At 47.5% G+C, this 25872-nt stretch overlaps 2 protein-coding genes and 1 long non-coding RNA gene across 6 annotated transcripts in view; 1 reads left to right on the top strand and 2 right to left on the bottom strand.

Annotated features, from left to right (window-relative positions):
- The window catches only part of WDFY2 (WD repeat and FYVE domain containing 2), a 181762-nt gene extending 171359 nt beyond the window's left edge, over positions 1-10403 (top strand). For all 3 annotated transcript variants that reach the window (XM_023187322.1, XM_023187320.1, XM_023187323.1), the window contains 2 exons: positions 1735-1843; positions 3291-10403. In XM_023187322.1, the coding sequence (XP_023043090.1) occupies positions 1735-1843; positions 3291-3320 (139 nt within the window). In that variant the 3' untranslated portion in view covers positions 3321-10403. The remainder of the gene's footprint in view (positions 1-1734; positions 1844-3290) is intronic.
- On the bottom strand, positions 8-10822 carry LOC111523027. 2 transcript variants are annotated; one of them, XR_004228689.1, is made up of 6 exons: positions 10788-10822; positions 6598-6701; positions 4817-4984; positions 3780-3996; positions 1080-1157; positions 8-151 (listed from the first exon to the last, which is right to left on the bottom strand). It is a non-coding gene; the product is annotated as an uncharacterized LOC111523027 (long non-coding RNA). The 2 variants fall into 2 exon arrangements; XR_002725415.2 differs by lacking the exon at positions 1080-1157.
- A 109-nt stretch (positions 10823-10931) lies between these two features.
- DHRS12 (dehydrogenase/reductase 12) overlaps positions 10932-25872 on the bottom strand; it is a 35613-nt gene continuing 20672 nt past the window's right edge. Inside the window, 6 exon segments of the mRNA XM_023187324.2 lie at positions 10932-11862; positions 12726-12863; positions 15370-15460; positions 17484-17518; positions 17521-17587; positions 18606-18667. Of these exon segments, the coding sequence (XP_023043092.1) occupies positions 11639-11862; positions 12726-12863; positions 15370-15460; positions 17484-17518; positions 17521-17587; positions 18606-18667 (617 nt within the window). The 3' untranslated portion in view covers positions 10932-11638.

The raw sequence follows: 25872 nt of genomic DNA, 5'->3' as shown, positions 1-25872 counted from the left end.
GGACCGCTTCAGGTTAAAGCGAGAGTCTAATCTGAGCCCTGCACTCAGTGCCGCAGCCATCACTAGGGTTGCTCTAGTTTCTGCTGGTTTAGAATATAGTCCATGGCGAGTAGTAAAAGCTCTCCTTTGCCACCAAGAGATTTGTGTTATCCTGTGAGACAGGAGAAGAGAAAATACAGTCAAAGAATTCATCTCTGTGTTCTTTCTAATTTCTAGGTTATGTGCCTTTAAAATAGGTGCTCTCAGAACAAACCCTTCTGTCTGCTCATTTACTTGAGAATTACCCAGGAGTATAAGGGCTCAGGATTCACTTTCTGTCCCAAGCTGGTATATTTACAGGAGTTGAGTGAGTCCATGGGTCCAGAAGGTTTCATTTTCCGGGAAGAGCTAAGTCACTTTACCCAATAGGCAGATATTCCCAGTTGCTCAGCTGGCTGCTGGTCAGACCTGCCCAATAACCCCAGGACATAGGTTACTACCCCTCAGTGTGCTGTGGAGGTGTGGGGGCAAATCTATGTTATCTCTTTAGTGTTGGCTCATTGAAAGCTGCCACCAGATGTAAACACAGTGCTCTACAGCATTTCGCTCATTTTAGTGGCTTACAGGAGGATCTGCGGGTTAGCTTGTCTTCCCAATCCTCCCAGCACCTTGTATTACAGTAAAATCATAAGTAGTCTTATTTATCCATATCAAATATAAAATAAGATGCCCTTGCATAAGTATGCATTTATGTTCACTCATTATTTTCCACTCATCATACATGATGAAATTAGTAAGAGGGTTTTCTCATTGAATTAGAGAGTACAAGAGACCTTAGAGACAGTCTACTTTAATTCTTCATTTTCTAGCTAAAGACATAGACTTTAAGAGTCTAAAGGGCTTACAGTTAAGCCTAAATCTTGTAAAAATTTAAAGTAACCGTTTTTAAGATACTGAAGATCTATCCTGCCGATTTAGCTGTAGAAAAAAAAAAAGAAGAAGAAAAAAATTGTCCTGAGAGCGCCCACTGCAGTGAAGTGGGCCCCTTGAAGCATGATAAGAGCGCTGTCTCCTAGACTGCACCCTGTGCCTTTTCCCACCTCTGTTTCTTCTGCCTCTTCTCTGTGGAAGCACTTGCATTGCCTCTAGAGCACCTAGGCAGTTGACAAGTCTTCTTACTTAAAAAAAAAAAAAAAAAAAAGTATATGTTTAAAATCCAAAAATAATGATGTTTGTTTGTTATTTTGTTTTGCTTGTTATAGCTTTAGAATACTATAGAAAAACCAAGTCTGCAGTCATACCAGTGAAAAAGGAAAAATGAATGGAGGGGGATAGTTCTCCAATTAGAACATTTAGTAATATCATGGGACACTTAGTACTATCTTGGTCCTTTTTTTTTCTTTTAATTAAATGGACTATTTTACTGGCAAGTCCTTCTGAGCTCAAACTTAGCAAAAGCACTATAGTTTTTAAAAGCTCAGGTGGAGATTATCACAGACACCATCAGAGCAACATTCTCCAGAAGGACTTTTAGAAATTTTCATCTCTTTCCCATTTTAAAGACTATAAGAATTCTTGCATTTTTTTTTTAATCATAACTGGTCACTAGGGAATAAAGTCAGATCTGAGGAACATTCCTATCAGTGAAGCAGTTTTAGCCATGAGGCCAAATATTAGAGCCTAGTGTCATCCTAGATCTCTCTCATTCATATGTTACAACCTTTTCTTCTCAGAAGCTTTCTTTGCTCCTTCCAGACGTGCACCCACAGCCACCTTCCATGACAGTAAACATAACATTGTGCATGTGCATTTCGATGCAACCAGAGGATGGTTACTGACTTCTGGAACTGACAAGGTTATTAAGGTAAGATGCCATCTTATTAAGAAGTTTTCTGTCTTTGGCCTCATATAAATATACAGGAACACCAAGAACATGGGAGGCACTGCTCTAAAGGTTATCCTTGGGTGGCCAGCCATGGTGGCATGTGTCTGTAGTCCCAGGTGCTCAGGAGATTGGGAGGGAGGATTGCTTGAGTCCAGGAGCTGAAGGCTACAGTGAGCTTTGATCACATCACTGCACCCTAGCCTGCGAGACAAAGCAAGACCTCATCTCTTAAAAAAACAAAAAAAAAAAAAAAAACAAAAAAAAGTTAACCGTTGAAGGTGAGTGTTTTTGAGAACCTATTACAAATGTGATACATGCATAGCCTCATCCCAGGCACTGGCCCCACACAAAGAAATAAGAGCTCCAGCTTGCAAGGAATAGATCAGTCTACTTGGGACAGAGTAAAAAGACTGTAATAGGTCACATGTGTAGCAGTCAAAACAGTAATACAGATGAGAATTTATAGCGCACTGAGCTCTACCTCCCTGACCCATTCTTGGAGGTCACAGCACGATGAGATAGCTAAAATAACCCACTTTGGAAGCTACCAGATCTCCATGACTTTGAGAGGAAGTTTAAAATAAACTCTGGGGCTGGGTGTGATGGCTCACGCCTATAATCCCAGCACTTTGGGAGGTGAGACTGAGGATTGCTTGACCCTAGGAGTTCAAGACCAGCCTGGCCACCATAGTGAGACCCTGTCTTAACAAAAAATTTAAAAATTAGCCAGACATCATGGGGCCTGCCTGTAGTCCCAGCTACTCGGGAGGCTGAGGTGCAAGAATTACTTGAGTCCAGTAAGTTGAGGCTGTGGTGAGCCTTGATTGTGCCACTGAAGTCCAACCTGGATGACAGAGCAAGACCCTGTCTCAAAATAATTAATTAATTAAAATAAGATAAACTCTGGCAGCCTCAGGTCCTTTATTTTTGAAGATGAGGTATCTTGTAAAATGGTTTGGAAGTTTAAATGGAAAGGACACAGCATGTGCTTAGCGTTCCGTTAATGGATTGAGTTATTTCATGAATTCAATCTATCTGGAGGGTGGGACAGATCTATATTGTCTCTTTCATGTTGGCTCATCGAAAGCTGCCTCAGATGTCAACACAGTGCTCTGCAGCATTTCCCTTTTAGTGACTCACAGGAGGATCTGCAGTGTAGCTTGTCTTCCCAGTCTTCTCAGCCATTACTAGATTGAATCTGCCATTATTCATTAGCTACATCAAAATTTCAAGCTGTCATTGTCATGTTTTTGAGCTTTATTTGAACTTTTTTGATGAAAAAACATTTATAGATTTAGAAATTATGTTAGTATAGTATGTGATTGTTTGTTAAATGAAAAAGTTTCCTTGAAGAATTCAGTTCTAAGGACTGTTATCCTCAACACAATTTAATTTTAGTTCATTCTGTATCTTTTCCTATTTGCAGTTGTGGGATATGACCCCAGTCGTGTCTTGATGACTCTCCCAGGAATCAGAAAGATAGTATTTACTAAGGAAATGGTTGTTTTAATCCAAATCATTACCAGAGTGGTAAAGCAGACATGTGAGAAGTAAGAAAGAAACTAAAGACCCTGGATGAATTTGCAGATGACCCATGCGCACAGTGGGGACCTGGCGAGTGACACCTTGCAAGGGGACTCTTCCAACTTGTTCATACAATATAAAAGAAGCTATTTTTTTAACAAATGGTTTATACAGTCTGGCTGTGCTGCATTGTTTTGAGTATACTGAAAAATCTGTGTGGGGTGTTTAATTTTATACTTTCCACACCCCATTTTATGTGTTGCTTTGTGCATCAGAGAAATAAGGGAAGTATCCACTCAGAGTATTTTGGTCATTATAGTTTCTGTGTTTTCTTTACTTCAACATGTGTCACGTGGCCAGCGGCTTTTTGTTCTCTTCCCTCTGCACCTACCTGCACCTCTCTGCCTTTCCTGGAAGGGATGTATTTACATTATTTATTCCCAGTGTTTCTGCTTTCATGTCCTCCTCAGTGGAGAGATTTGGAAACTCATCATGTGGATTCACCAGCCAGCTGCTGGAATCGCCTGAAGAGCGATTTGTTTGCAGTGTCTGCCTCATTCATGTTCTTATTGCGTAGAAAAGACTGTTTCTGCCTCAGTTGCCTCTGTCTTTCCCACATTAAAAAAAAAAAAAAATGCTGTGAGAAAGCTGCTCCCAACCACGGTTATCACAGAAGTAGATTATTGTAACTCAGAGCTTCAACGATTAGTGCCTGATCATTTAGAATTCAGTTGGAGCCTCCCAAGCCTCATGTTTTAGCTTTTTTGACACAGCTCTCCCTCACTCATAACGATGAAAACAAACGACACACACACACACACAATCCTACATCAGCGGCCCTCAACCTTGTTGGCAGCAGGGACCGGTTTCAAAATGAAACTGTTCCACCTCAGATCAGCAGGCACTAGCTTCTCACAAGGAGCATGCAACCTAGATCCCTCGCATGCGCCGTTCACAATAGGGTTCGTGCTCTATGAGAATCTAACGCCACCGCTGATCTGATGGGAGGCGGAGCCCAGGCAGTAGAGCTTGCTTGCCCGCTGCTCACTTCTGATGGGTGCCCCCCATTCCTCACAGGCTGTGGACGAGTACCCACCTGCAGCCCAGGGTTGGGGATCCCCACCATACATGCTCTGAAAATAAGTGTCTTTAAATTGTGTGTTTCTGTGTGACATCATCTCGGAACTTGAACATGTTCATTACCGCAGGATTGTCATCCTGCTGTATTCCTCACCCTCTGTATTCTATCCCTTTAAAAACTAGATATTTAAACATTTTATCTTAATGTATTTCATCAGAACACTTTGCACACTTTCCCTTTAAAAACTAGATATTTAAACATTTTATCTTAATGTGTTTCATCAGAACACTTTGCACACTTTCTTACTAAAACGGTATGTGGTTGATCCAAGACAGAATGGTACCTACCGTGCAGGCTGTGTTCCTGTGGGAATGGAAAAGAGGACTTTAGAAAGCGAACCTGAAGAACTCTTATTTCTAAGGGAATCCAATCAAGCTTGAGAGAAAATGAAATATTCTTGTGTGTAGTGACTCAACTCAGGATACTGAAGTCCCTTTTAAACATCTTATTTTCCCCTGTAAAAATAGAATAAAAATTAATGGCAAGCCTGCGCCAGGTGCCTGCCCCTCTTAAGCACTTTACACGCACAGTTCATTCAACCTCACATGTCGGGAGCATCAGGGAGCTCACCAGTCTCTTGAGGATCACAGGCCAATTGCTTGTCCTTCCCGACGCAAGCCCCACCCCACAGTGTCTTGCTCTCTTCTGATTCTACAGGGTTTTTTGGTGGTAATACATATGGGAGTGAAATCGAAATCCTCCCTATTATTTTCCCTCTTTTCCTGGAAAGCCGGTTTTTGCCCTCACAATCATTCATTACTTCTCTAACTAGGGGGAAGTACTACAAGCCATCCTCGGGTACTGCCCCTATGTGTGCTTCCCGGGGGTGGGGCCTTGCTAGAGGTGATTCTGCTGCCCTAGCATTGGGAAGCAGGACCAGTGCATGTGTCCCACGCAGCCACGGTACCTGGAAGCTGTCATCTGAGCCATCAGACCAGGGCAGCCCACGTGACTGGAGCTCTGAAGAGGCACGCATGCCCTGCACAGGCTATTAGCACTCGTCGCTTCGCTGCCCTGCTCCACACTAGCCTTGCTTGCATCAGTCAAAACTGTTAGAACTACTTGGAGTCTTTTCTGCATGATTGCTCTGTGAGAGAGCTTTAACAAGGGAATTAACTTTAAAATATTCAAATATCTATTTTGTAGTTTATTACTAGAACCTGCAGCCACTTACTAAGTTGTATGTAATAGAGGACTGTGTGTTGGAAATGAGTAATAGACATGAGTCTCTCCATTTTCCCTTCCTAAACTTCGAGCTTGGCCTGCCTACAGAGAGAGGAAGACAGTATTAGGGCAGCAAAGGCCCAGGCGCCCAGCAAGCTGTGTGGGTTCTGAGATGGGTCTAGATGCATTCAGACCTCATTCCGGAAGCAGAGTGTCCCTGTCAGATCACATATGTCCTCTATAGTCGCTCTGGCCTGTGGCCTTGCATGCCACTCTACTGTCTTCCTCCCAGCCCACAGAGCCACTAGAGGCTGAAGCCACTTCACATCTCACTGGTGTTGAGAATCATGATCAGAAAACCACAGATATGTCAAGGTATCCATTGCTCTTTTCTCTCTTCTGTATGGGTGCTTGAATTTGATGAAATGTGTTTAGCAAACCAACTGTTTGTTTGTAATACTGTGAATTCTTGAGTTTTGCATTAAGTGTCTCCCCCATTTTTGTAATTTGTAGAGAAAAATGTGCTGGTGTTGGGTGTCTTCCAAGCATTTTAGGGAATGGAGGCGCCATGCCTTAGGAGTGAAAGCTGGCGCCAGCACTTGGCTTTTGTTCTGTCTAGGTGAACTCTCATAATTCTTGCTTTACCCTGTTGGATTTGCACTTTACATATGTTTTTGCTCTATTGTTTAAACATATAGCAGCTCTTGCAAATAATGCCTAACTTGCCTGCGTTGAGAAGGTGGCAGATCTACACATATCATACGTAGAGTTGTTCTCTAGCTGGTGGGACAAAACCAACCACATGCTCTTGGTTCCTCCAAACGAATGACATTACTTGACATTACTGCCTGAGTGTGTCTTCACAATAGCAAAATGGTTTGAGATTAAACATTTGGAAACTTACGTCATTTTGTATGAGGTCAATCCACCATAACGTGTTTCTCATTTGATTATTGTAATTATTCCAGAAATCATAAAGTCACAAAACTGGAAGGCATCTTCAGAGATCTAGAGTGTTCCAAGCAGAAAACACATTAGTTACATGGGGCAGTTAGATATGACTGAGATGTAAACAAGAGAATCTAAAAGAATGTTCAAGGAGTAGCTGTTCTTGAACATTACTTAGTAATGGCATGAGTGGGAGGAGAGACTTTCAACACCTTGAGACAGGGCGCTCTCTGGAACCAGCTTTGTTCCTCTTATCAGAAGCATATATGACACTTTTTTTGGCTACAGCCCTGTGGTGGGGGAGGTAATTATTGCCTTCATCCACATAAATTCCTTCCTATACATTCCCCTCAAACCACCCCAGAGGCAAAACTGAAATGGAAATCCAGGGGCACTTAAAATTCACCCTACCCCATTTGGCTGTGATTCCCAGGCTTGCAGCACTGCCCTTATGGAATACCACATTTTCATCTTCTGAGATTCATTTTATAAACGTATAGGCCAGGTGCCATGGCTCACACCTATAATCAACACTTTGGGAGGACAAGGCAGGAGGATCGCTGAGCCCAAGAGTTCAAGACCAGCCTGGGCAACACAGCAAGACCTGTCGCTACCAAAAATGTAAAACTTCCTTGGGTCTGGTGGCACACACCTGTATTCCCAGCTACTCAGGAAGCTGAGGCAGGAAGATCACTGGAGCCCAGGAATTCAAGGATGCAGTGAGCTATGATTGCACTACTGCAGTCTAGCCTGGGCAGCAGAGCAAGGCCCTGAATAAATAAAGTATAATTTATTTTTGACTGAGAGTAATCACTTCTTAAGGCCCAAATTTTTGTTTTTAAACAAAAGGATAGCTCTAAGCGTGGGTCACAGCTACTGGACACAAATATTCACTACATGAGATTCTTTTGGTTATGGCTGTTCATAGAATTTTAATTCTATGTAAGTGTTCTTGTTCACTAAGATACTTCGAAGTGAAAGAAAGCGTTTTACCAATACATTCTTATTTTTTCTCCTTTAAAATACTACTGAATTTTTCCTGGTATGAAGACAGATACTTATTAACTGGATTGGAAAACACAGAAATTAAGCTCATGTTGAACACTGAGTTCTCTAGATGATCCCTGAGATTTGAATTTTCACGTCAACCGTGTTGAGCGCTCACCAGCCACCAGGCTTTAGGCACTGGCGGTGCAACCTGTCTGAGGCCCATTCTCAGGCTGGGCAGCGGTCACACAGTGAGTCAATGCGTCTTTTCAGTGCAATGTGGTCATAATAGAGGCATGCAGGGTGCCACTACCCCAGCAGGTGTGGCAGGAGGGGCTTCACAGAGGAAAGGACTTTGAGCTCAGTGTTAAAAGGATGAGGAGTGAGTCATAAGGGGGAAAAATGGAAATGACTTTCCAGGCTTCAGAAACAGCATAAACAAAGGCCTGAGAGCTGGAGTCAGTGTGGTGTGTCCAGGGATCACAAGTGGGCTGGAGCTGCCGGAGAACAGCCAAGTAGCTCAGCTGCGTCCCGGAACTGAGCTTGTTGCTATCAGATGCTGTTGCTCCCTGGCCTCAGAGGAAAGCAGCACACGGCTCACTGCGAGGGGTTTCCCCAGAGGCTCCTCCTGCAGCCAACGCTACTATTAGTTTATATTATAATAGTATCAGTTTCTTTTTCTTTGGAAATCCCTAGAACTGTTATCTGGAAGTGACCCAGGGTAACTAATTCTGGATCTTTGGGTGCACAGCCTCTCACTGGAGTCTGGGAGGAGGAGGTGGAGACTATTAGTGCACGGCCTGCTACCAGGAAGGACTCACAGACTAACACCAAAGGTATGCTGGGCTCAGCTGCTCCACTTTGGAAAAGGAAAGCAAGCCCTGGTCCTGCGGCAGGAGGGATTGTTCTAGTCAAGTGTGGCATTGCACAGATAGGCGGGGCCAAGTGTTTGGGTGCAGACGCAGGCAGCTGCTGCCCTCCACTTTCTGCTCTTGCAAGTCACAGATGATTCCAGTACAGTGTGGGAGATCCTCCTTACAGGGGCACTTGCAAGGGGAAGGCAGAGTTTTGTCAATTCAGGTACAGGTCTGTCTGGGAGACCTGGCCCTGTGGAGGCAGGAACACCACGCAGGGGGGTGGCAGCGCCTGTCTTTGCTATCACATCATTTGCCTTTTCCTTGTAGGACCCAAAGATCTATGTCCAAAACTGAGTCCAGAAACATCTATGTTCCTGTTTAAACTTTAGCTCAGCTTCTTAACCAAGAATCACATGTCAGCCCTCCAGGGTTGTGGTTTGGATTTTTGCCTTTAAACATTATCTCCTTTCCACCAAGAAGCCTACTTAGGTTTAGCACATGAAAGCAGTGTCTATACATTAGACCAGTCTCAAATTGGAATGGGATATCTTCCTTGCACGTCCCATACCAGGGAATTTTTTTTAACAAAGTGTAGAGCCTTTGCCAGAGATGTTGAAAGGGAGATTAAAGGCTTGAGTGAGGGATGAATTTGATCATCATTCTTAAGGTCCCTTCCAATCCTGTGATTCTACGATTCCACGAGTCTCGTTTATTATTGGGCGTGCCTAACCCATCACCAGTGAGCTGCCCACATGTTGCTGGCTTCCCTTGGATAAAGGAGGGTCTATCACCACATGCCTTTGTTGTCTTCCATCATATCAAGTGAGCTGCTTTCTGGACTTTTTCCATCTACAGCCTACTAGGTTTGGTTTTGGGAAAAGATGGTAAAGTTTCTTTTCATGAAGTTGTAGGGGAAAAAATGTTTTTTAAGATGGTAAGGGTGGAAATTAATCATGGTACCATCTCATTAAAAATAGATACCTCAAAATATTTACCTTTTCCAGTCAGGAAGAGTATCTGACTTTCTTGGAAGTGTCAGGAATTACAGGTTGGCTGAAAACTTAGATTGAGAATCTGACCTTGATACTTATGACTCTTTTTTCTCGGGGACGCATGAAAAGGTGAGCTGTCACTCACAAAAAAGGGAAAATGCTTTGAAAAATATGTTTCACATATACACTCTCTTTTATCATTTTAGTGGATGGCAGCCTTACATCAGTAGTATATGCCAGTATGACGTATGGACCAAAACACTAGTGTCACTTGAAACCATTGTACTCTTATGGATTTGTGTCTTATACCATTTGCCTTGCTTTTTACATGACTTTGTTTTTCAAGGTACTGTCATTTTGCAAAAGGAAATCTTTACATGAAATGTACAAAAACTGTTACTAACTGGACAACAGGGAAGGTGCTGGCCCCACATTAGTGCCTGCCTACCACTCTACTTCTAACCAGGGACACGGATCTTCCATTCTCTACATCCACCGGACTGCAGCCCACATCTGGACCTGGCTGCAGTGGGCATGTTACCGTACGGATATCTTTTTCTTTCTTTTTCTGAAGTGAGGAGATTATTCGGGGGGTCAGGCTGAGAATGTAATAAGCCTGACGTTGGAACAGATTTCTCCCGTATGGTCTAGCTGGACCCCTCCGGCATTTGCCACGCTCCCTGCCAGTCCTGACATTGACTTCCTGAATGTGATTAGGTGGTAATGAGCAAGAATTTCCTAGGATGTTGAAATGTCTGTATCCAGGCCTCCATTCAAATGCTGCTGAATATTGTGAATGTTTTTTACTCCGCTCACTTTCCCACTGTGCTTCCCTCTAACCAAAATATACGTGTATACATTACCAATGTACAACTCTCAATGCAGAGTTGCCTCCATGGTTTAAAATAAATCTCTGTGAAAACCTTTCTGCAGCTGTGGTCCCATCACTGTTACATGTGGCCACACACACGCACCCGGACAGCCTTGCTGTGCTGTTTAGCCCTGTGGGTTCTGTCCAGTTGGTGGGAGGGGGAGGTTCCAGACCACTCCACCTGCTGTCTAAATGCCAGGGAGAGCTGCTGTTTGGAGGTGACGATGAGCCCCATTCACCACAGTCTAAGTGCAGCACACTCACTCAGGCCATGGAGCTCTTTTTCTTTGTCATGTAAGTCAGCTTTTTCCTGTGTTTAGTAAACTTTCCAAATGAGGAGAAATGACTTCGGGGCAAACACTGCCAGGGAAAGCCTCTTTTAAAACTTGTGAGGTTCATTTTATGGAGAAGAAAAATAGGTGCAAAGGCACCGACTGACCTGCATGCTATGGAATCACCGTTGAAGGAGTGGCTGGGCTGCCCCGTCCCGGGGTTCACCCAGCACAGCCTCGCCCACACCCAGCATTGCTGAGGCCCCTCATCCTGCAGAAAAGGAGGCATGCAGTTAAATGGAGCTGGTGCTTGCTTGATAGCGCCTCCTTTTGTCAGAAAGATGTTTCAGGCTGGCACACCCAGAAAAATCCCTTCCTTGTGGCCCTTGGCTGATGAGCCTTGGATCAGTGTCTCAAGGACCACTGGGAAGCTGCAGCCGTCTGGTTTTCCTCTGCTGTGGGGGATGAGTTACGGTGATTCCACCACGGACACGAAGAATGTATATAGATGTATTCTAAATCTGCTCATTGGTTTTATTACAACTTTTCCTGGTGTCACTAAGAGGTAAAATGGTGTAAATGAGAGGTTTCATCAAAGTGTAGTACCAGAATGCCACATGCATTACTGAAGCCACTCTTAAGCAAATGTAAACTAGGCCTCATTCAATTGTTTATGTAAATATGCAGCGTCCCTTGGTTACGTTGTGCTCCTGGGACCATCCACAGCAAAGGCAGTGTCCAGCCCTCTCCTGGGGCCAGCAGCAGCCTCTGACACTGGAGGAGCTGAGAAAGGGAGGGAAAGTGGAGTCCACAGCGGGGCATTCCTGCCGCCTCCAACCCTGGGTTCCCTCAGACTGGCAATGGTGGTTCATCTCAAACTTCGAATTCTTTAGAAAACCACATTCTCGAATAAATGAGAGACTTAAGAAAAGAACCTGCTGCAGGAGTCAAGGTCAGCCTGATCACAGCCCCGGCAGTATTTATTTTGAAATAAAAGTTCCCAGCCCTTGTAGGCCCCTCACTGTAAGGCACAACGTCTTCGAGGGGAAGTTGAAGTGGGGTCTTGTTCACTGGCCCCTAGACCACACCTGGTATTTTCTAAGGCAATTCTGGTACCACGCTGTGCCTCGGTTGGTCTATTTAAATGTCTCAGCTGCTCTAGGATTTCAATGAGTTTCTCCTCTTTGGCCGGTGAGGAGGACGTTCTAGTGAGAGACAAGTGTGTAGAAACTGGCTTCTGATCTAAAAGTGAGAGGGAACAGCAGAGAGGTGTGAGCTGCCGCAGCATGGCTGGGTCTGTGTCCCTGTGCTGCTCAGGCCTTGAACTGATGCCTGCTGGGGTAGTGGCGCCCCATGGATGTTAGACCCCATCCCTGCCTTCAAAGGTCCCTCCCACACGGATTAGGCAGCATGGATTGATACGTAAAGTGCAGTTTGGTAACTGGGAGGCTGCAGCCAGGGCTGGACGGGAGACCACATTTGGGTGATCAGCGGGAAGGGGCACGGCCATCCTCCTGGATATCCCAGGGGTCACCAGCGCTTCAGAATTCCTCAAGCAAGGGTGGTTCTCATCAAGAACAGAGGAAAGAGAAGCAGAGCAAAGAGCCTGGCTTCTACCCAAGGTAAAGTGCTGTCTTTGGATGGCATCCGCTCACACGCCTGCCCCCTTAGGCGCCCATTGGGAAGAGACGTGAACAGATCACTGCTTCCAAAACCAGAAAAACAGAGTCCGTCACTCCCTGTGCAGTGCAGAGAAGCAGAGTCCGTTACTCCCTTTGCAGTGCCGCTTTGAATAGCGCCCCTCCCAGGCCTCAGGAAACTGCAGAGAAAATCTCCCATTCCCAAGGTAGGAACTGCCGCTCCCCTGTTCCCATGGGACCTTGATGACAGGGTCATCACAAGTCTTCAAAGAAGCTACCAACCCGGGGTGAAGCACTTCCCAGACTAACCTCAGCAGGCAAAGCAATCATCTCGCCAAAGAAGCCCAGGCACCGCCCAGGGGACAGTCCCATCCCAGGTTTCACGGAAGGGAAGGTGCACCTCAAAGGCCCAGCTGCTGCCCCCAGCCCTGTGTCAGGTGCCTTCACAGCCAGGGAGGAAGTTACCTTGAAAGAAGCGGCTGCTGGGCTGCGCGGCTGCGGCAGAGGAGAGGGCCAGCCACAGCACCGTGTCCGTGCCCTGGGCCTTGGAGCGCAGGTGGTCCCTGAACCTGGCGTGGAACCCCGGCATCGCCTGCCTCACACCTGGGAGAAGGAAGGGGCAGGCAGATTAGGACAGCATTCTCCAGCAAATGTGGTTGACTTCCCTTAATACAAAAAAAAAAAAAGTATAAAAATGAAATGGAATCATAAACTGCTGTATTTGAAAATAGCACTCACCCAAGCCACTCGGAACCAATTCCAAAGAACCTCGTTACAAAGCCCCCAAGGTGTCATCTGATGGAAAGTGCTGCTCACTGGAGCCTGACTGAGTCCCCATGTCCCCGGGGCACCAGCACCCAGCCCAGCCCCGAGAGCAGAGTCGCCCGCAGAGCCCCCCTTTCCATCCTGAGAGGATTCTAATGAGCTGCGAGGCTCACCGTGAGGCTGGGCCGAGCAAACCCACTCAGCCTCCTGGGTTCAGGAGCCCTCTCAAATCATCCTAGGCTCGAGGATCCTGACTGTTGGTTCCTTGGACTGTTTTAGTATTTTCCTCTTTTTAGGGAGGAGTAGATAAGAGGAAAGAATTCTTCACCTCCTCTGCCAAGCCCCTCGAGGTGTCCCACCCTCTGCATCCCAGGGCTACAGGGAGGTGTTTGCCTGGAGTAGCCTCCGGTGCCTGGCCTGTGCCGCTGGTGGCCCTGCATCGGCCGCTCTACCTGCCCACGCCTTCGAGGACCCAGCCACACGCTCTGGCTCCAGTCCACACCCCATTTTCCCACAGACCTCAGGGAACACAGTGTCTCCACAGTGAGCACACCGGGAAACAAAACAGTTCTCTCTCGAAGCCAAGGAAAGAAAATAAACCAGAGAAAACAACAATTAAGAGCTGTACTGAGATCATGGAATTGTAGAGCTAGAAAGATCACCTAAGCAAAAGCACTCCTTTTTTAAATTAAAAATAAACATCTTTTTTTCTTTTCACAGAAGCAATACTTGTTTATTGTAGAAAAATCAGGATAAACTGATAGGAAGAAAAAATTTGAAAAAGTGACAAATGTCTGTATGCTCAGCCCTCCCAGGCCTCTGTGGCCACAGACAGGTCATGTGCACCTGAGAGCTGCTCTATATATGACCTCTGAACAACACATGGTAAACCGCACCTTGACCCAGATGATAGAGCCCAGTAGTGGGCTTGCCAGGGAGATTTTAAACATCTGAGCTGATGTTGGGATTGTCAGAATGGTATCCTTGGAGGGTAAGAGGCTGGGGTCCCCCACAGCCTCCTAGAATTCACCCTGGACAGGCAGAACCAAGTATGTCTCCCATTAGGCAGTGAGAAGAATCGAGAAGCCACGCTCTCTGAGCACTCCCAGCCTGAGTCTCCTCTGGTATACTTTGCTGAGAACATCCTTTTTGTATTTAAGAGAGGAGACTCAGATCTATACAGCAGAGGACTAATTTCTGCCAAATCTCCAAGCTGGTCTTCATGAGATGCCACAAAGCACCAACGTACACCTCTTTCCATAGGGGTGTGGTAGTTACAAAAATAAGATCACGAGGCATGTACTCTTCAGGAACTCGGTATCTGTATTTAATGATATAGTGCACAGGGTTTTTCCACAGGCATGATTGACAGCAGAGTCTTCAGCCCGGAACAGATTTTGCACAGGTGTTCCATAATTTATTAACTTCATCTCCTACCACCAGCACTGTGATAAGCAACCTTGTTTTCCCTATCTTTATTTCTTAGGATGAATTCCAAGGCTTCTGATAAATAGTGGTTTTCAGAAAGGCCATGCCAGTGGTGTGTGAGAGCCTGATTCCCAAAACCCCATGGCCAGGACCAGCTGGGAGGTCTTAGCTTCTCTGGGCCTCAGTTCCCTCATCTGTAAATGGGTGTGATAATAGACAGCAGTGGCCACCCCACAGGGGCTTGAGGACAAATGAGTTAATCCGCAGACAGCGCTGAGACCAGCTCTTAGCGCCGCGGGTGCACCCTGGGGTGTGTGCTGTGGCTGCTGCTGCTTTCAGTTCCCTTGTTCGTGGAGGAGGAAAGAGCTGCAGAGAGCCCAGGTGAGCAGCATGAGGTCACGGAGTTGGTGAGGCAGATCTGGAAGAGAATTCTGCTACCCTCCACTGCTGCTCCAACACGCTTCCAGATCATTCGAGCTGTGTCCTTGTGGCTGTCATTTACCTTCATGCATCATTATTTCCAAAAACCTGGGAAGTGGTGAGGCAGCCTGAGCCTCTCCCACTCCCTTCCTCAGCCCCTGCTCATTCCTCTCTGATGTGGAAATGACAGCGGTCACCAGCTCCCTCTCTCACCAGGATACACTGTAGTTAGGAGGGTGCCCAGCCGCACCCGCTCCCGTTCCCACCATCCTGTTCCCTGACTTGCACAGGGCAAGCTGGAAGCAAAAGCTCTGTGTCTGCATGAGGCTTCCCCCAGCTGCAGTCCCAGCGCGCCCCTGCCTAAATGGAAATGAAGCTACTCCCCAGTCCTCATTAGGCTGGTTTTAGGTCATTCCTAGGGAGAGTCAATCCTGCGGCTGCTCAGGTATTTTTAGATGAAACATAAGTGGCTCAGCAATTAAAGGCTATGACATACCTGGGGTGTCAGCCCAGCCAGGATGCATGGAAGAAAAATGGATGGCCGGGTGCCCTTGGGCCCACCGCTCCATCAGAACCACTTGCTGTCTCTGGACAGGAGCAAGGGGGTGAACAGGAGAGAGGAGGCGCCATTAGGTGAAGGGCAGGAGAAAAGCCCTGCCCAGCCTGGCTTATCTTACACCGGACTCTGCAGCACGTACAGCCGCTTGATGTCACCCTCCTCCAGAATCAGTCTTTACCCAGCATCCCTGAGTAGGACCTAGCAGGTCCTGCCCACTCCAAAGGAGGCGAGAACAAGCAATGAGCAAACCCGGCAAAACGCTGAGAGAGAAGGAACAGCAGACCCTCCCCCATGAAATTGCACCCCTCAGCACCCAGGTGTTCCTCGTCCAGAAGTTGCCTGGGTGACTATTCTTTGCTGCTCACTGAGGGCAGGGATGGTACCTGTTCTGTTCCCTGCTGGACCTCAGGCCCCCAGCACAGACTGGCATAGAGTGTGTGTTCAGCTAATATGGGAATTAAGGCGGGGCGCGGTGGCTCAAGTCTGTAATCGCAGCACTTTGGGAGGCGGGCGGATCACCTGAGCTCAGGAGTTCCAGACCAGCCTGGCCAACATGGTGAAACCCAGTCTCCACTAAAACTGCAAAAATTAGCTGGGTGTAGTGGCAGGCACCTGTAATCCCAGCTACTCAGGAGGCTGAGGTAGGAGAATTGCTTAAACCCAGAGACGGAGGTTGCAGTGAGCCTATGTATATGTGTGTGTGTTTGTGTGTATATGAATTAACTCCTTCCTTAGGCAGACCGTAGCAAATGTACTGGACACAGAGAATACATCAGTTATAGACAATAAAAATCTTTAAATCCTCCCCTTTCCCAGCTGCAGTCACGCTATTGCCCCATCCCAGGGTAGTCTGATCATGCTTGGCAAAGAACTCCATCTCTGGGCCTCATTTACAACAAGTGGATGGTTTCTTCCCATGTCCTCTGGGAAAACTATAAAGAAGTGCCGGTCTTTCAAATGTCAGGATTTGGAGTCGTGAGATGTAATTCACCAGGATTTGGTCCGGGGTCAGGGAGCAAAACTGGGGCACACCCAGGACATACAAGCGGAAGAAGTGGAGGTGCAGAGAGTCTCAGACAGGGCCACCTTCGGAAGGCACACAGCACCGACAAGGAAGGCGGAGGGCGCTGGCAGCCTTACAGACAATGTGGCGCCCTACCGGGTGAATTTAAGGGCAAGAACTGTAAATATGGAAGTTATATATATCCGGCTTTTAAATGTAGCTGTAATAAGCAGAGATACAGCAGTACAGGTTGAGCATCCTTCATCTGAAATGCTGAGGCCCAGAAGTGTTTCAAGTTTCAGATTTTTTCAGGTTTTGTAATATCTGCATATACATAAGGAGATATCTTGGGGATAGAACTTAAGTCTAAACACAAAATTCATTTACGTGTCATATATGCCTTCACAAATAGTCTGAAGGGAATTTCATACAATATTTTTAAAATAATGTGCATGAGACAAAATGTGTGTTCATGAAAAGCATCAGAAAGCAAAGGTGTGGGATTTTCCACTCGTGACATCATGTCAGCACTCAAAATGATTTGGATTTTGGAGCATTTTGGATTTGGGATTTTCAGATGAGGGATGCTCCATCTGGAGAAATCTACTTTCTGTTCAGAGTAGTCAAGGGTTCTGGACTGTGGCCCCTTCCCGCCCTCAGAATCCAACGTGCAGCCCCTCCCAGTGGGCCTCCAGGGAGCCAAGAGCTGCCCAGAGGAGACAGGAGAGACCACTCGCCGTCCTCATTCCCTCTGAGCGGCACAGGGTAATGGATCCCCCTGCTAGGATCCTGTTCTGTGTGGGTCTGAGAAACACCGAGAGGAGATGTCGCAGCTTTGTGGCTCCTCCTAGGATGCTGCTGAAAGCCCACCTGGGTCTGAGCAGAGCTGTGCTCCCCAAAGGGGAGCCCTCTTGGTGAGGGAACATTTTCAGGTGCTGCATGAACTACTAAGGTCCAATTAATGTGCATCCCAGAGTAAGCATCCCTTGGAAAAGGGCCCACGCAGCCCGTGGGTAAAACGCAGTCTCAGGAAACCCATCTCACTGACCTTGTTTTGTGCATAGACCATAGTTCCATCAAAGCTGTTCTTTTGGACTGGAGATCATCGGTGTTCAGTTTCTGAACCAACATTCCTCCTGAGGAGACGGTTATCTGCAATAAAGGTAACAGAGATTTACAAACTAAAGCCTGTGACCCCTTCCACTCTTCACCCTCTGTGGAGCAGTGCTTCTTGCTGTTGTGACCAATGACCGCAAAATTAGTGGCTTGAAGCAACACACGTATTCTGCTACAGTATTCTCCTACATGTATTCTCGTATGGTTCTGGAGCCCAGAAGTCTGAGGTGGGGCTCATAGGCTAAACTCCAAGTGTCAGCAGAGCCACGTCCCCTCTGCCAGTTTCAGAGGAGACTCCATTCCTTGCCTTCAACTTCTAGAGGCTGCGCCAGCACTCCTCGGCTCACAGCCACGTCCTCCACCCTCTGCTTCCATGGTCAGTTTTCCTCTGAGTCCCGCCCTCCTCCTTTTCCCCATAAGGACCCTTGGGACTCCATCGAGCCCACCTGGATACTCCAGGACATGCTCCTCATCCCAAGACCCTGAACTGAACTGCAGCTGCCAAGTCCCTTCTGCTATATAAAGATGACACAGTCACAGGTTCTAGGATTAGGATATGAACTTTTGGGTGGGGGGTGGCGGGGATCATTACTCTGCCCACCGCAGCAGAGAGAAGGCAGCCTACATTAACTGTCTTCTTCCTGCTTTCTCCCAGTTTATGATATTTCAACCCACTGGGGGAGAACAGGCTCCAGTAGCCAGTCCCCTCCCCTCCGAGCAGGACAGTACCCAGAAAGTGGCACCACCCTGATCTGAGCGCCCCACAAGCCGCCCCGGCCCTTCGGAGGCCTCCCTCCCCAGTGCTTTGCCGATGCCCATGTGACAGCTGGAGTGGGGGTCGGGGGTTGGGGGAGTTCAGAGAGGGCTGTGGGGTCTGAACGTGCTCTTGGCATGCCTCCACCTCCCTCTCGGCCCCCTGACAGAATTGGGGTTTTGCCGTGGATGTGGACAGAATGGCGCCCTTAGGGCAGTCTGGCAGCAAACCTTAGGCCCACTGACTTCCTATCCGGAGCAAAGTCCATTACCATCAAAACATCCCACAAGGTCAACTCACCACTCGGGGGTCGTGTACTTTCTCCGGCACAGGGATCAGGCCGGTCGTGAGAATGTACACACCTGAGGCAACACACAGCATCCCGTGAGGGGGCAGCAGGAAGCCCCACTCAGGGGGTCCTGCAGGACTGATGTGGGGCCCATTGGCCCGCACCTGCCCCCTACAAGAGGGCAAGTGGCCACCTGAGGGGCAGTCCCTCCTTCCAAGGATCCTCCAAGCCAAATGTTCCTTTTCCCAGGACTGGAAGAAAGATGACTTAGAGCCTCATGTACCGACAGGAAAAGATGTCCGCGCTACAGGAATACAGGAAGGGAAAAAGAAAACTGCCCAACAGTAGGTGGGTCCACTTTGCAGAAGGAAAAATGCATCTATATGTCCAGTCTGTGCATAGAAAAATGTGAAGATGAAATTCAGCAATACCGCTAAATTAGGTCTCAAGGGTAGAATTCAGTAAAACTTTTCCTTCCTTTGCTACACATTTCCACACTGTTTGGATTTGAGTATTTTTACAGTGAGCATATAACTTTATGGTTATTTCTTCAAGAAATATACATATAACATTTCTAATGGAATGAGAAAAACATTGAAGTGTATTTGACATGGAAAGGCATTCCTAATATATATGGAATGAGAAGTTACAAAACAGTGGGAACAATACCATTCCATTTTGGTGTGGAAAGATGTGTTAAGATGAAGAGAAAATGTCTGCAAGGATGAGTGATGCCCTGAAAGGTTAAAAATGTTCGTCTCTGAATGGTAAGATTATCGTTTCTATATTCTTCTTATACATGCCTGAATTTCTTTTAAACAATGAATGTTTATTACTCTGTGTTTATAAAAAAAAGGGAGAGTTTAAAGCCCCTCACCCCAAAGTGAGGCAGGAATCAAGTTAGGGGCTTCAAGTGGCGAGCCCTGGGCTCTTTTCTGGGCTATGCCATGGAGTCTCTGTGTGACCTGCTCTCACCACAACTTCCTGCACCACCTGCGACATGGCCTGCCTGGCATCGTGGGAAGGGTCCTGGAGGCGGATCCAGGGGCCTCCCTCTGAACCCTGGTTCTGGCACTTCCCAGCGGTGTGACCGTAGGCAAGTGCGGTGGCATTTTTAGGAGATAATAGCTGGCCAGCCCACCTCACAGCATCAGAGGGGTTTGTGGTGAAATAAAAATGTGTGCATGTCCTGTGAGGACTGGAAAGTTCTCTGGGCAGGTCTCCTTTGTCCTGCTCTTGCTGTATTATCATTTGTGATTCTGAGTTGTGACTTTCATCCCAGACAGCATTCTTAGTTGTTCACAGCCCAATTTATTTGGAGGAGCCTGCCTTGTTCATATTTGTGGATTTGTAAAGTCTCCTGAACCCTGGGTCACTAACAGCTGTTAACCTCCAGCCAGTGGTCTTGGACTTTCTTTGTATTCACCGCCGGTGGCTTTCTCTGTGATTTAATTTACAACAAGTAGAAAGGACTTCTGCCAAAAGCGATCTGCCGCATCAGCCTGCCCTGACGGATTGTCATAAATGGCTCTTATAAGGAAGGGAAATGAAAGCTGGCAGCAGGGCTGGCTCTGCTGCCTGCCGAGGGCACCTCCTCTCTCCTCTCAGGATGGTGAGAGCTTCGGTGAGCCCCTTTGCACCTGTCCTCCCTGCCTGGGAGGTGCTCAGCTCTCATTCCCAGTCACCTGCAGGAGGGCTGGCTGGGTCGCTTGTCCCTGCCAAGTACTGTCTCCTCTAGGGGACCGCCAAGTAGCAGGTGCTTTTTAAAAAACTCCTAGAGAAACACAATAATAATCTGCTAAAATAATACACAATATATAAGTATGTATGTGCATATACATATGTGTGTACACATATACGTGGGGGTATGTGTGTATATATATAACCTCTTATTGAAAGAATTAGTTATAGAATCCCAGTGAGGTTCAGTGACTTATCCAAAGTCCCAGCAAGTTCACACAATGTGGAAAACAGATGGCGCATCTCCCTTTTCTTGAATCACGTAGCCATGCTGCGTGCCAACCAATGCCAGGGAGAAGGAAGGTACCCATTCCGCAAGTCATTCTTTCCTCAGTGAACATGGCACCAGTTGCTCCTTGCCCAGCTCACACAGATCCAAACGGGCCTGTCATTAACACATGAGCCAATGTCAGTTTCCTGCCCCCAAAGTCCTTCAACACTCTGGTCCCCACTGAATTAAGCAAAAACCTCCTCAGCCTGGTGCAGTGGACTTCTTTGGGAAACATGCCCCATTCCCTCTTTTTAGGGGTAGGCCCCAAACGCATCCTGTTTATAACAACAACAAACACATAACTGAGTCTTTACCCTGGGCCAGGCGCTGTGTTTGTCCCATGTGGCCTTGACCCCATGGGCAGATGGACTGGGCCAGGAGGGTGACACCTGGTCCAAGCTGCCCCAGCCAAACTCTCCCTACAAGAGTGTAAAAATGGGATGCTGAACGGAGGACAGGTGACTCAGTGGCAGCCATATGTGACCCAGATGCAAGGAAAAGCAGAGACGGAGAGTGAACGAAGCACTTGTGGTAAGAGTCCATGGACAACAGTCCCCGGGAAGCAGAAGGTCGCCTCAGCGGCTGACAGGTTCTCCTGTCCTGTCCCTGGCCCTCCCAAAGCCCAGCTGTGCCTCTGCCATTGAGTTCTGTGAGGGCTGCCGTTGTAGCCTATTGATAAATTATCTTTTTGTTTAGTCTTCCTATGTGGGTTCCTGTTACTTGTGACCACACAAACCCTAAGCCACTTGGCTTATCTCAGTTAGGAAGTCCACCAGTTCTCCCAGGATAACCAGCTACCCTTTAAAATAAGAATGTCTCCTGGGCGCGGTGGCTCACGCCTGTAATCCCAGCACTTTGGGAGGGTGAGGCGGGCAGATCACTTGAGGTCAGAAGTTTGAGACCAGCCTGGCCAACACAGCGAGACCCCATCTCTACTAAAAATACAAAAATTAGCCAGGCATGGTGGCCCACAACTGTAGTCCCAGCTACTTGGGAGGCTGAGGCAGGAGAATCACTTGAACCCGGGGGGCAGAGGTTGCCGTGAGCTGAGATTGTGCCACTGTACTCCAGCCTGGGCAACAGAGTGAGACTCCGTCTCAAAAATAAATAAATAAGAATGTCTCTGGACAGACACAGGTAGGGCATTGTTATAAATGGTTAATGGGTGCTTTTAGTCATTCATATCTTCATGTGAACCAGGTCAACAACTTCCTTTCCTCTAAGACTTCCTATTAATATCAGGGACATTTGGGTGATTTAAGGTTTTGATGAGAGAAAGAGAGATATTTTAGAGTACAGAATCCCATGGGAGGGCAGGCCTGGGAGGAGGGAAGGCACCTTCAGCTACTGCAAAAGTTGCCCAAGGTTAGTCCTGCTCCCAGTAATAAGGAAAATAATTCATTATCATTATGACTCATTAGTATTTTTAATTTACACAATGCCTTTCTTCCAAAGAACTCATTATGTCGATGGAGAGTCATTACGAGAAAGAGATCTGGGAGTGGAATTTATGTTGGACATAGTCTTCTAAATATGGCAACAAGAACTTTTATTACATGGGTACATGACTCGAAGCAAATCTCTCTATCAACTAATTAAGAAGGGAGGTAAAACTGTGTCGAGCTCAGGTGATGCTGAAGGAGATGCCCTGTGTTCTTAGAGCACGGTGAAACTCACGTCTGCATCCTCCAAATACTAAATTCATAGTGCTTCTGAAATTATATGATATCTTGAGTATGACATTTTAATAGCATTAAAGGTAATCATTTTTAATGAGAAAAATATATCGCAATTTGTAAATTTAGCAGAGGAAAACTGATTGGCATTTCTATTAGGAAACCTTCAAAGCCACCTTGAATTAAAGCTACTTTGGTTACTAGCCAATGGGTTATGTGCTTCCATCCATGCTACTATCTGCCAGAGAAAATCATTGTCCTGCTGTCCCTGAGAAGTTTCTGGTGTTAATTTTAAAGGAGCAGACAGCTGCACTGGTGAACACCATTTGGTACTTCTTTTGTACGGTAACAAAAGCATCCCATAGTGAGCCTGGAGGGCTCACACACTAATTTCACACATTATATAAAGATGATTTCAAAGATCACATTACCTGCAGAAGACAGCAGAACAGAGTCGCAGAGGAAATGAGCTATTAGAAGACATTCAAGGCCCTGGCTTCTTATGGGGTATTCTCGGTTTGGGCTCAGAGAGTCGTTAGCATGAGTCAGGCCTTCCCCTTTGCCCCCCACCTCAACTCATCCCCGCCACCTTATCCAGTTCCATGCACTGAACAAGTATTTATTAAGGGCCTGCTGAGTGCCAGACCCAGCGCTAAGTACTCACGATACAGACTGAGGGCGCCCTGCCCTCTCAGTGCCCACCAGGCATTCCCAGGCATTATACTATGTGACAAACCTAACTCATGGTCAAGTGCTAGACTGCTGTGGGTACACGGGGGTGGGGCGGGGGAGGTGTCAGGTTCTGCATGAACTATGAAGGGACATTTCAGCTAAGACCTGGAGAAGAGGAAGGAACAGGCAGGTAGGGGGCTGGGGATGGGAAGGAGGGCTGCAGGTATGGAGCACAGCCTGTGCAAAGCGGCCCTGAGGCTGGAGAGTGCAACCAGGGCAGCTGCAGCCGAGTGAGCACGGTAGAGGGTAGGGCAATGTGAGGCTGCAGCCTCCAAGGGAAATGCCAGAGACACCTCATATGAAACCAAGAGGTGACTTTAAGCAGAAGGAAACAGATTTGCATGCATAAGGACCACTCTGTCAGCCTTATGGAGGAAGCTTCTGTTGGGGAGGTAGGTATAGGAGGGCACATAGGGCCCCATATTACTCCACTGCATCACAGTGACCTCAGTGGCTTGGGCAGAGTGGTCGCAGTGGAGCTGAAGAGCAGGAGACAGACTGGGGACAAGTTGTGCAGGGAGTCCAAAGGCATGATCACTGCTTGGATATGAGAAGTGAGGGGTGTCAAGGACGAGCGGTGACCGACACCATGCCGGCCACTGGGGTGGGGCCCATTACAGGAGCAGACCGGTGAGGGACTAAGGGTTCAGTTTTGGACACGCTGGGTCTGAGGTGTTTGAGATCTGGACCTGGAATTCAGAACAGAGATCTGGGCTGGAAGGGGGCCCTCGGGAGCCAGGCACATGATGGCATTGGGGCAAGGAAGAGATCCCAACAGAGAGTGTGGGAGGAGGAGAAAGGAGGGCACAGGATTGGTCTAGGAGGGACGCCAACATTTAAAGTCCCCGCTGAGATGCTGCAGCTGGCTAAGGAGGTTGAGAAGGAGCGAACCTCCAAGGGTGGAATCACAGGCAGCTCAGAGGCCATGGCGCCATAGGAGCGTGGACAGCTGCGCCCAGTGCTGCCGATGGATGTGGTAGAGGTGCACTCGCTAGAACCAGGAATATCAGGGTCACAGGTGACCTCAGCACAAGAGTGGTCAAAGGTCAGGGAGATAAGCCGACTGGAGTGAGCTGCAGGATGCCCGGGACTCGGGAAGCATGAGAGGCTGGTGGAGGAAGTGCTGTGGAGGCTTTTCTCCACGGCCTAGCCAGGTGACTGATGTCACCCCCTGCTGTCACAGCCACAGTGTGGGGGGTCCTGTGTGCTTCACTGAGATGTATTAAAGAAGCTGCTTTACCGCAGGGAGAACCCGAGTGTGGGCACTTGGGCCTCAGCTCATTGAAAGGACAAAGGTGCTTATTTGGGATTTTGTTTCTAAAACTCCCCAAATGAATGCTTGTTACCAGCATGCCTTTAAAACACTCACCAAATCCCAGCCAGGTAATTAGATACGGTCCTGGCCCACAGGAGGACTTGGATTTGGAGCCGGCGCTCCTAGGCCAGGAGACCTAGAAGGGCAGACACCACAGAGCCTCGAGAGGGCTCTGCATCGCCATGGAGCTGCCAGAACGGGGTACATGGCGTGGCCCAGGAGGCTCAGCTCTGGGAAGCTTTTGTGTCTCATCAAAAGCATCTCCCATGGCTGGCAGAAAACCAAAAATCAATGGGAAAATGATCTCTGACTTCTGAGCTTCTCTCTCCTTAGGAGGGCTCCCTGGTGCAGCTGAAACCAAGAGTCTCACCTGGGGCCCTTCTAGGGGTCGAGGGGAAAGGGGGTTTCTAGGAGCTCCAGACTCCACCAGCCTCCCCTGTGGCCTGAAATCTGCCCCCACCTCAAGCTGAGGACACAGCCTCCCCAACAGCAGCTCACCTGTTACTGAGGACGAGCACCAAGAAAGAATCATAATGAATAACATGCTTCTTATGACGGAAGACTCACTACATGCCAGGCATTGAGCTGAAAGTTACAATGCTTTCTTTTTTCTTGTTCATATATATATATATAATTTTTTAAAACTTAAAGTAAAATGTCTGTGCGTGTGTGTGTGTATCCACAGTTCTGAACTGTGACAGATGCAGAGTTGTGTAACTATGCATTAGACTGTGGTGTGATTCAGAACTCTATCACCCCAGATGTTCCCTCACAGTCACTCACATTCGCTTTGTAGTCACACCCTTCTCCTGCCCCTAACCACGCCCTAATCCCGCCCCTGCAGCCTCTGACCTCTTAGCCCCCTAGGTTGCCTTTTCCAGAATGTCCTATAAATGGAATCATACACTCTGCACCCCTTGGGGTCTGGTGTGACTTTGGCTGGTGCATCTAAGAGTCACTCACATTGTTTTGTACATTGACATTTTGTGCCTTTGTTTTTTGTCTGAGACAGAGTCTCGCTCTGTCTCCCAGGCTGGAGTTCAGTGGCACGATCTTGGCTCACTGCAAGCTCCGCCTCCCGGGTTCACACCATTCTCCTGCCTCAGCCTCCTGAGCTGCTGGAACTACAGGTGCTCACCACCACGCCGGGCTAATTTTTTGTATTTTTAGTAAAGATGGGGTTTCACTGTGTTAGCCAGCATGGTCTCAATCTCCTGACCTCACGATCTGCCCACCTCAGCCTCCCAAAGTGCTGGGATTGCAGGTGTGAGCCACCGCACCTGGCCCATTTTGTGCCTTTTTATTGCTGAATCACATTCCGTTGAATGGGAGTGCCAGTTTATCTATTCACCATATATCTGGGCTGACGCCTGTTTGGGGCAATTAGGAATAAGCTGCTATAAACATTTGTGTGCATATTTTTGTGTGCACACAAGTTATTTCTCTTTGGTTAAATAATTACAAGTCTTTTTAAAATCTTCACTTCTGGCCTATAAAAGTATCATCATCCCCATTTTACAGAACGGGAAAGGAAGGCGTGGGGA

Source organism: Piliocolobus tephrosceles, chromosome X (genome assembly GCF_002776525.5).
Source record: "Piliocolobus tephrosceles isolate RC106 chromosome X, ASM277652v3, whole genome shotgun sequence".
Taxonomy (NCBI): domain Eukaryota; kingdom Metazoa; phylum Chordata; class Mammalia; order Primates; family Cercopithecidae; genus Piliocolobus; species Piliocolobus tephrosceles.
This window is presented reverse-complemented; position numbering and strand designations above follow the sequence as displayed.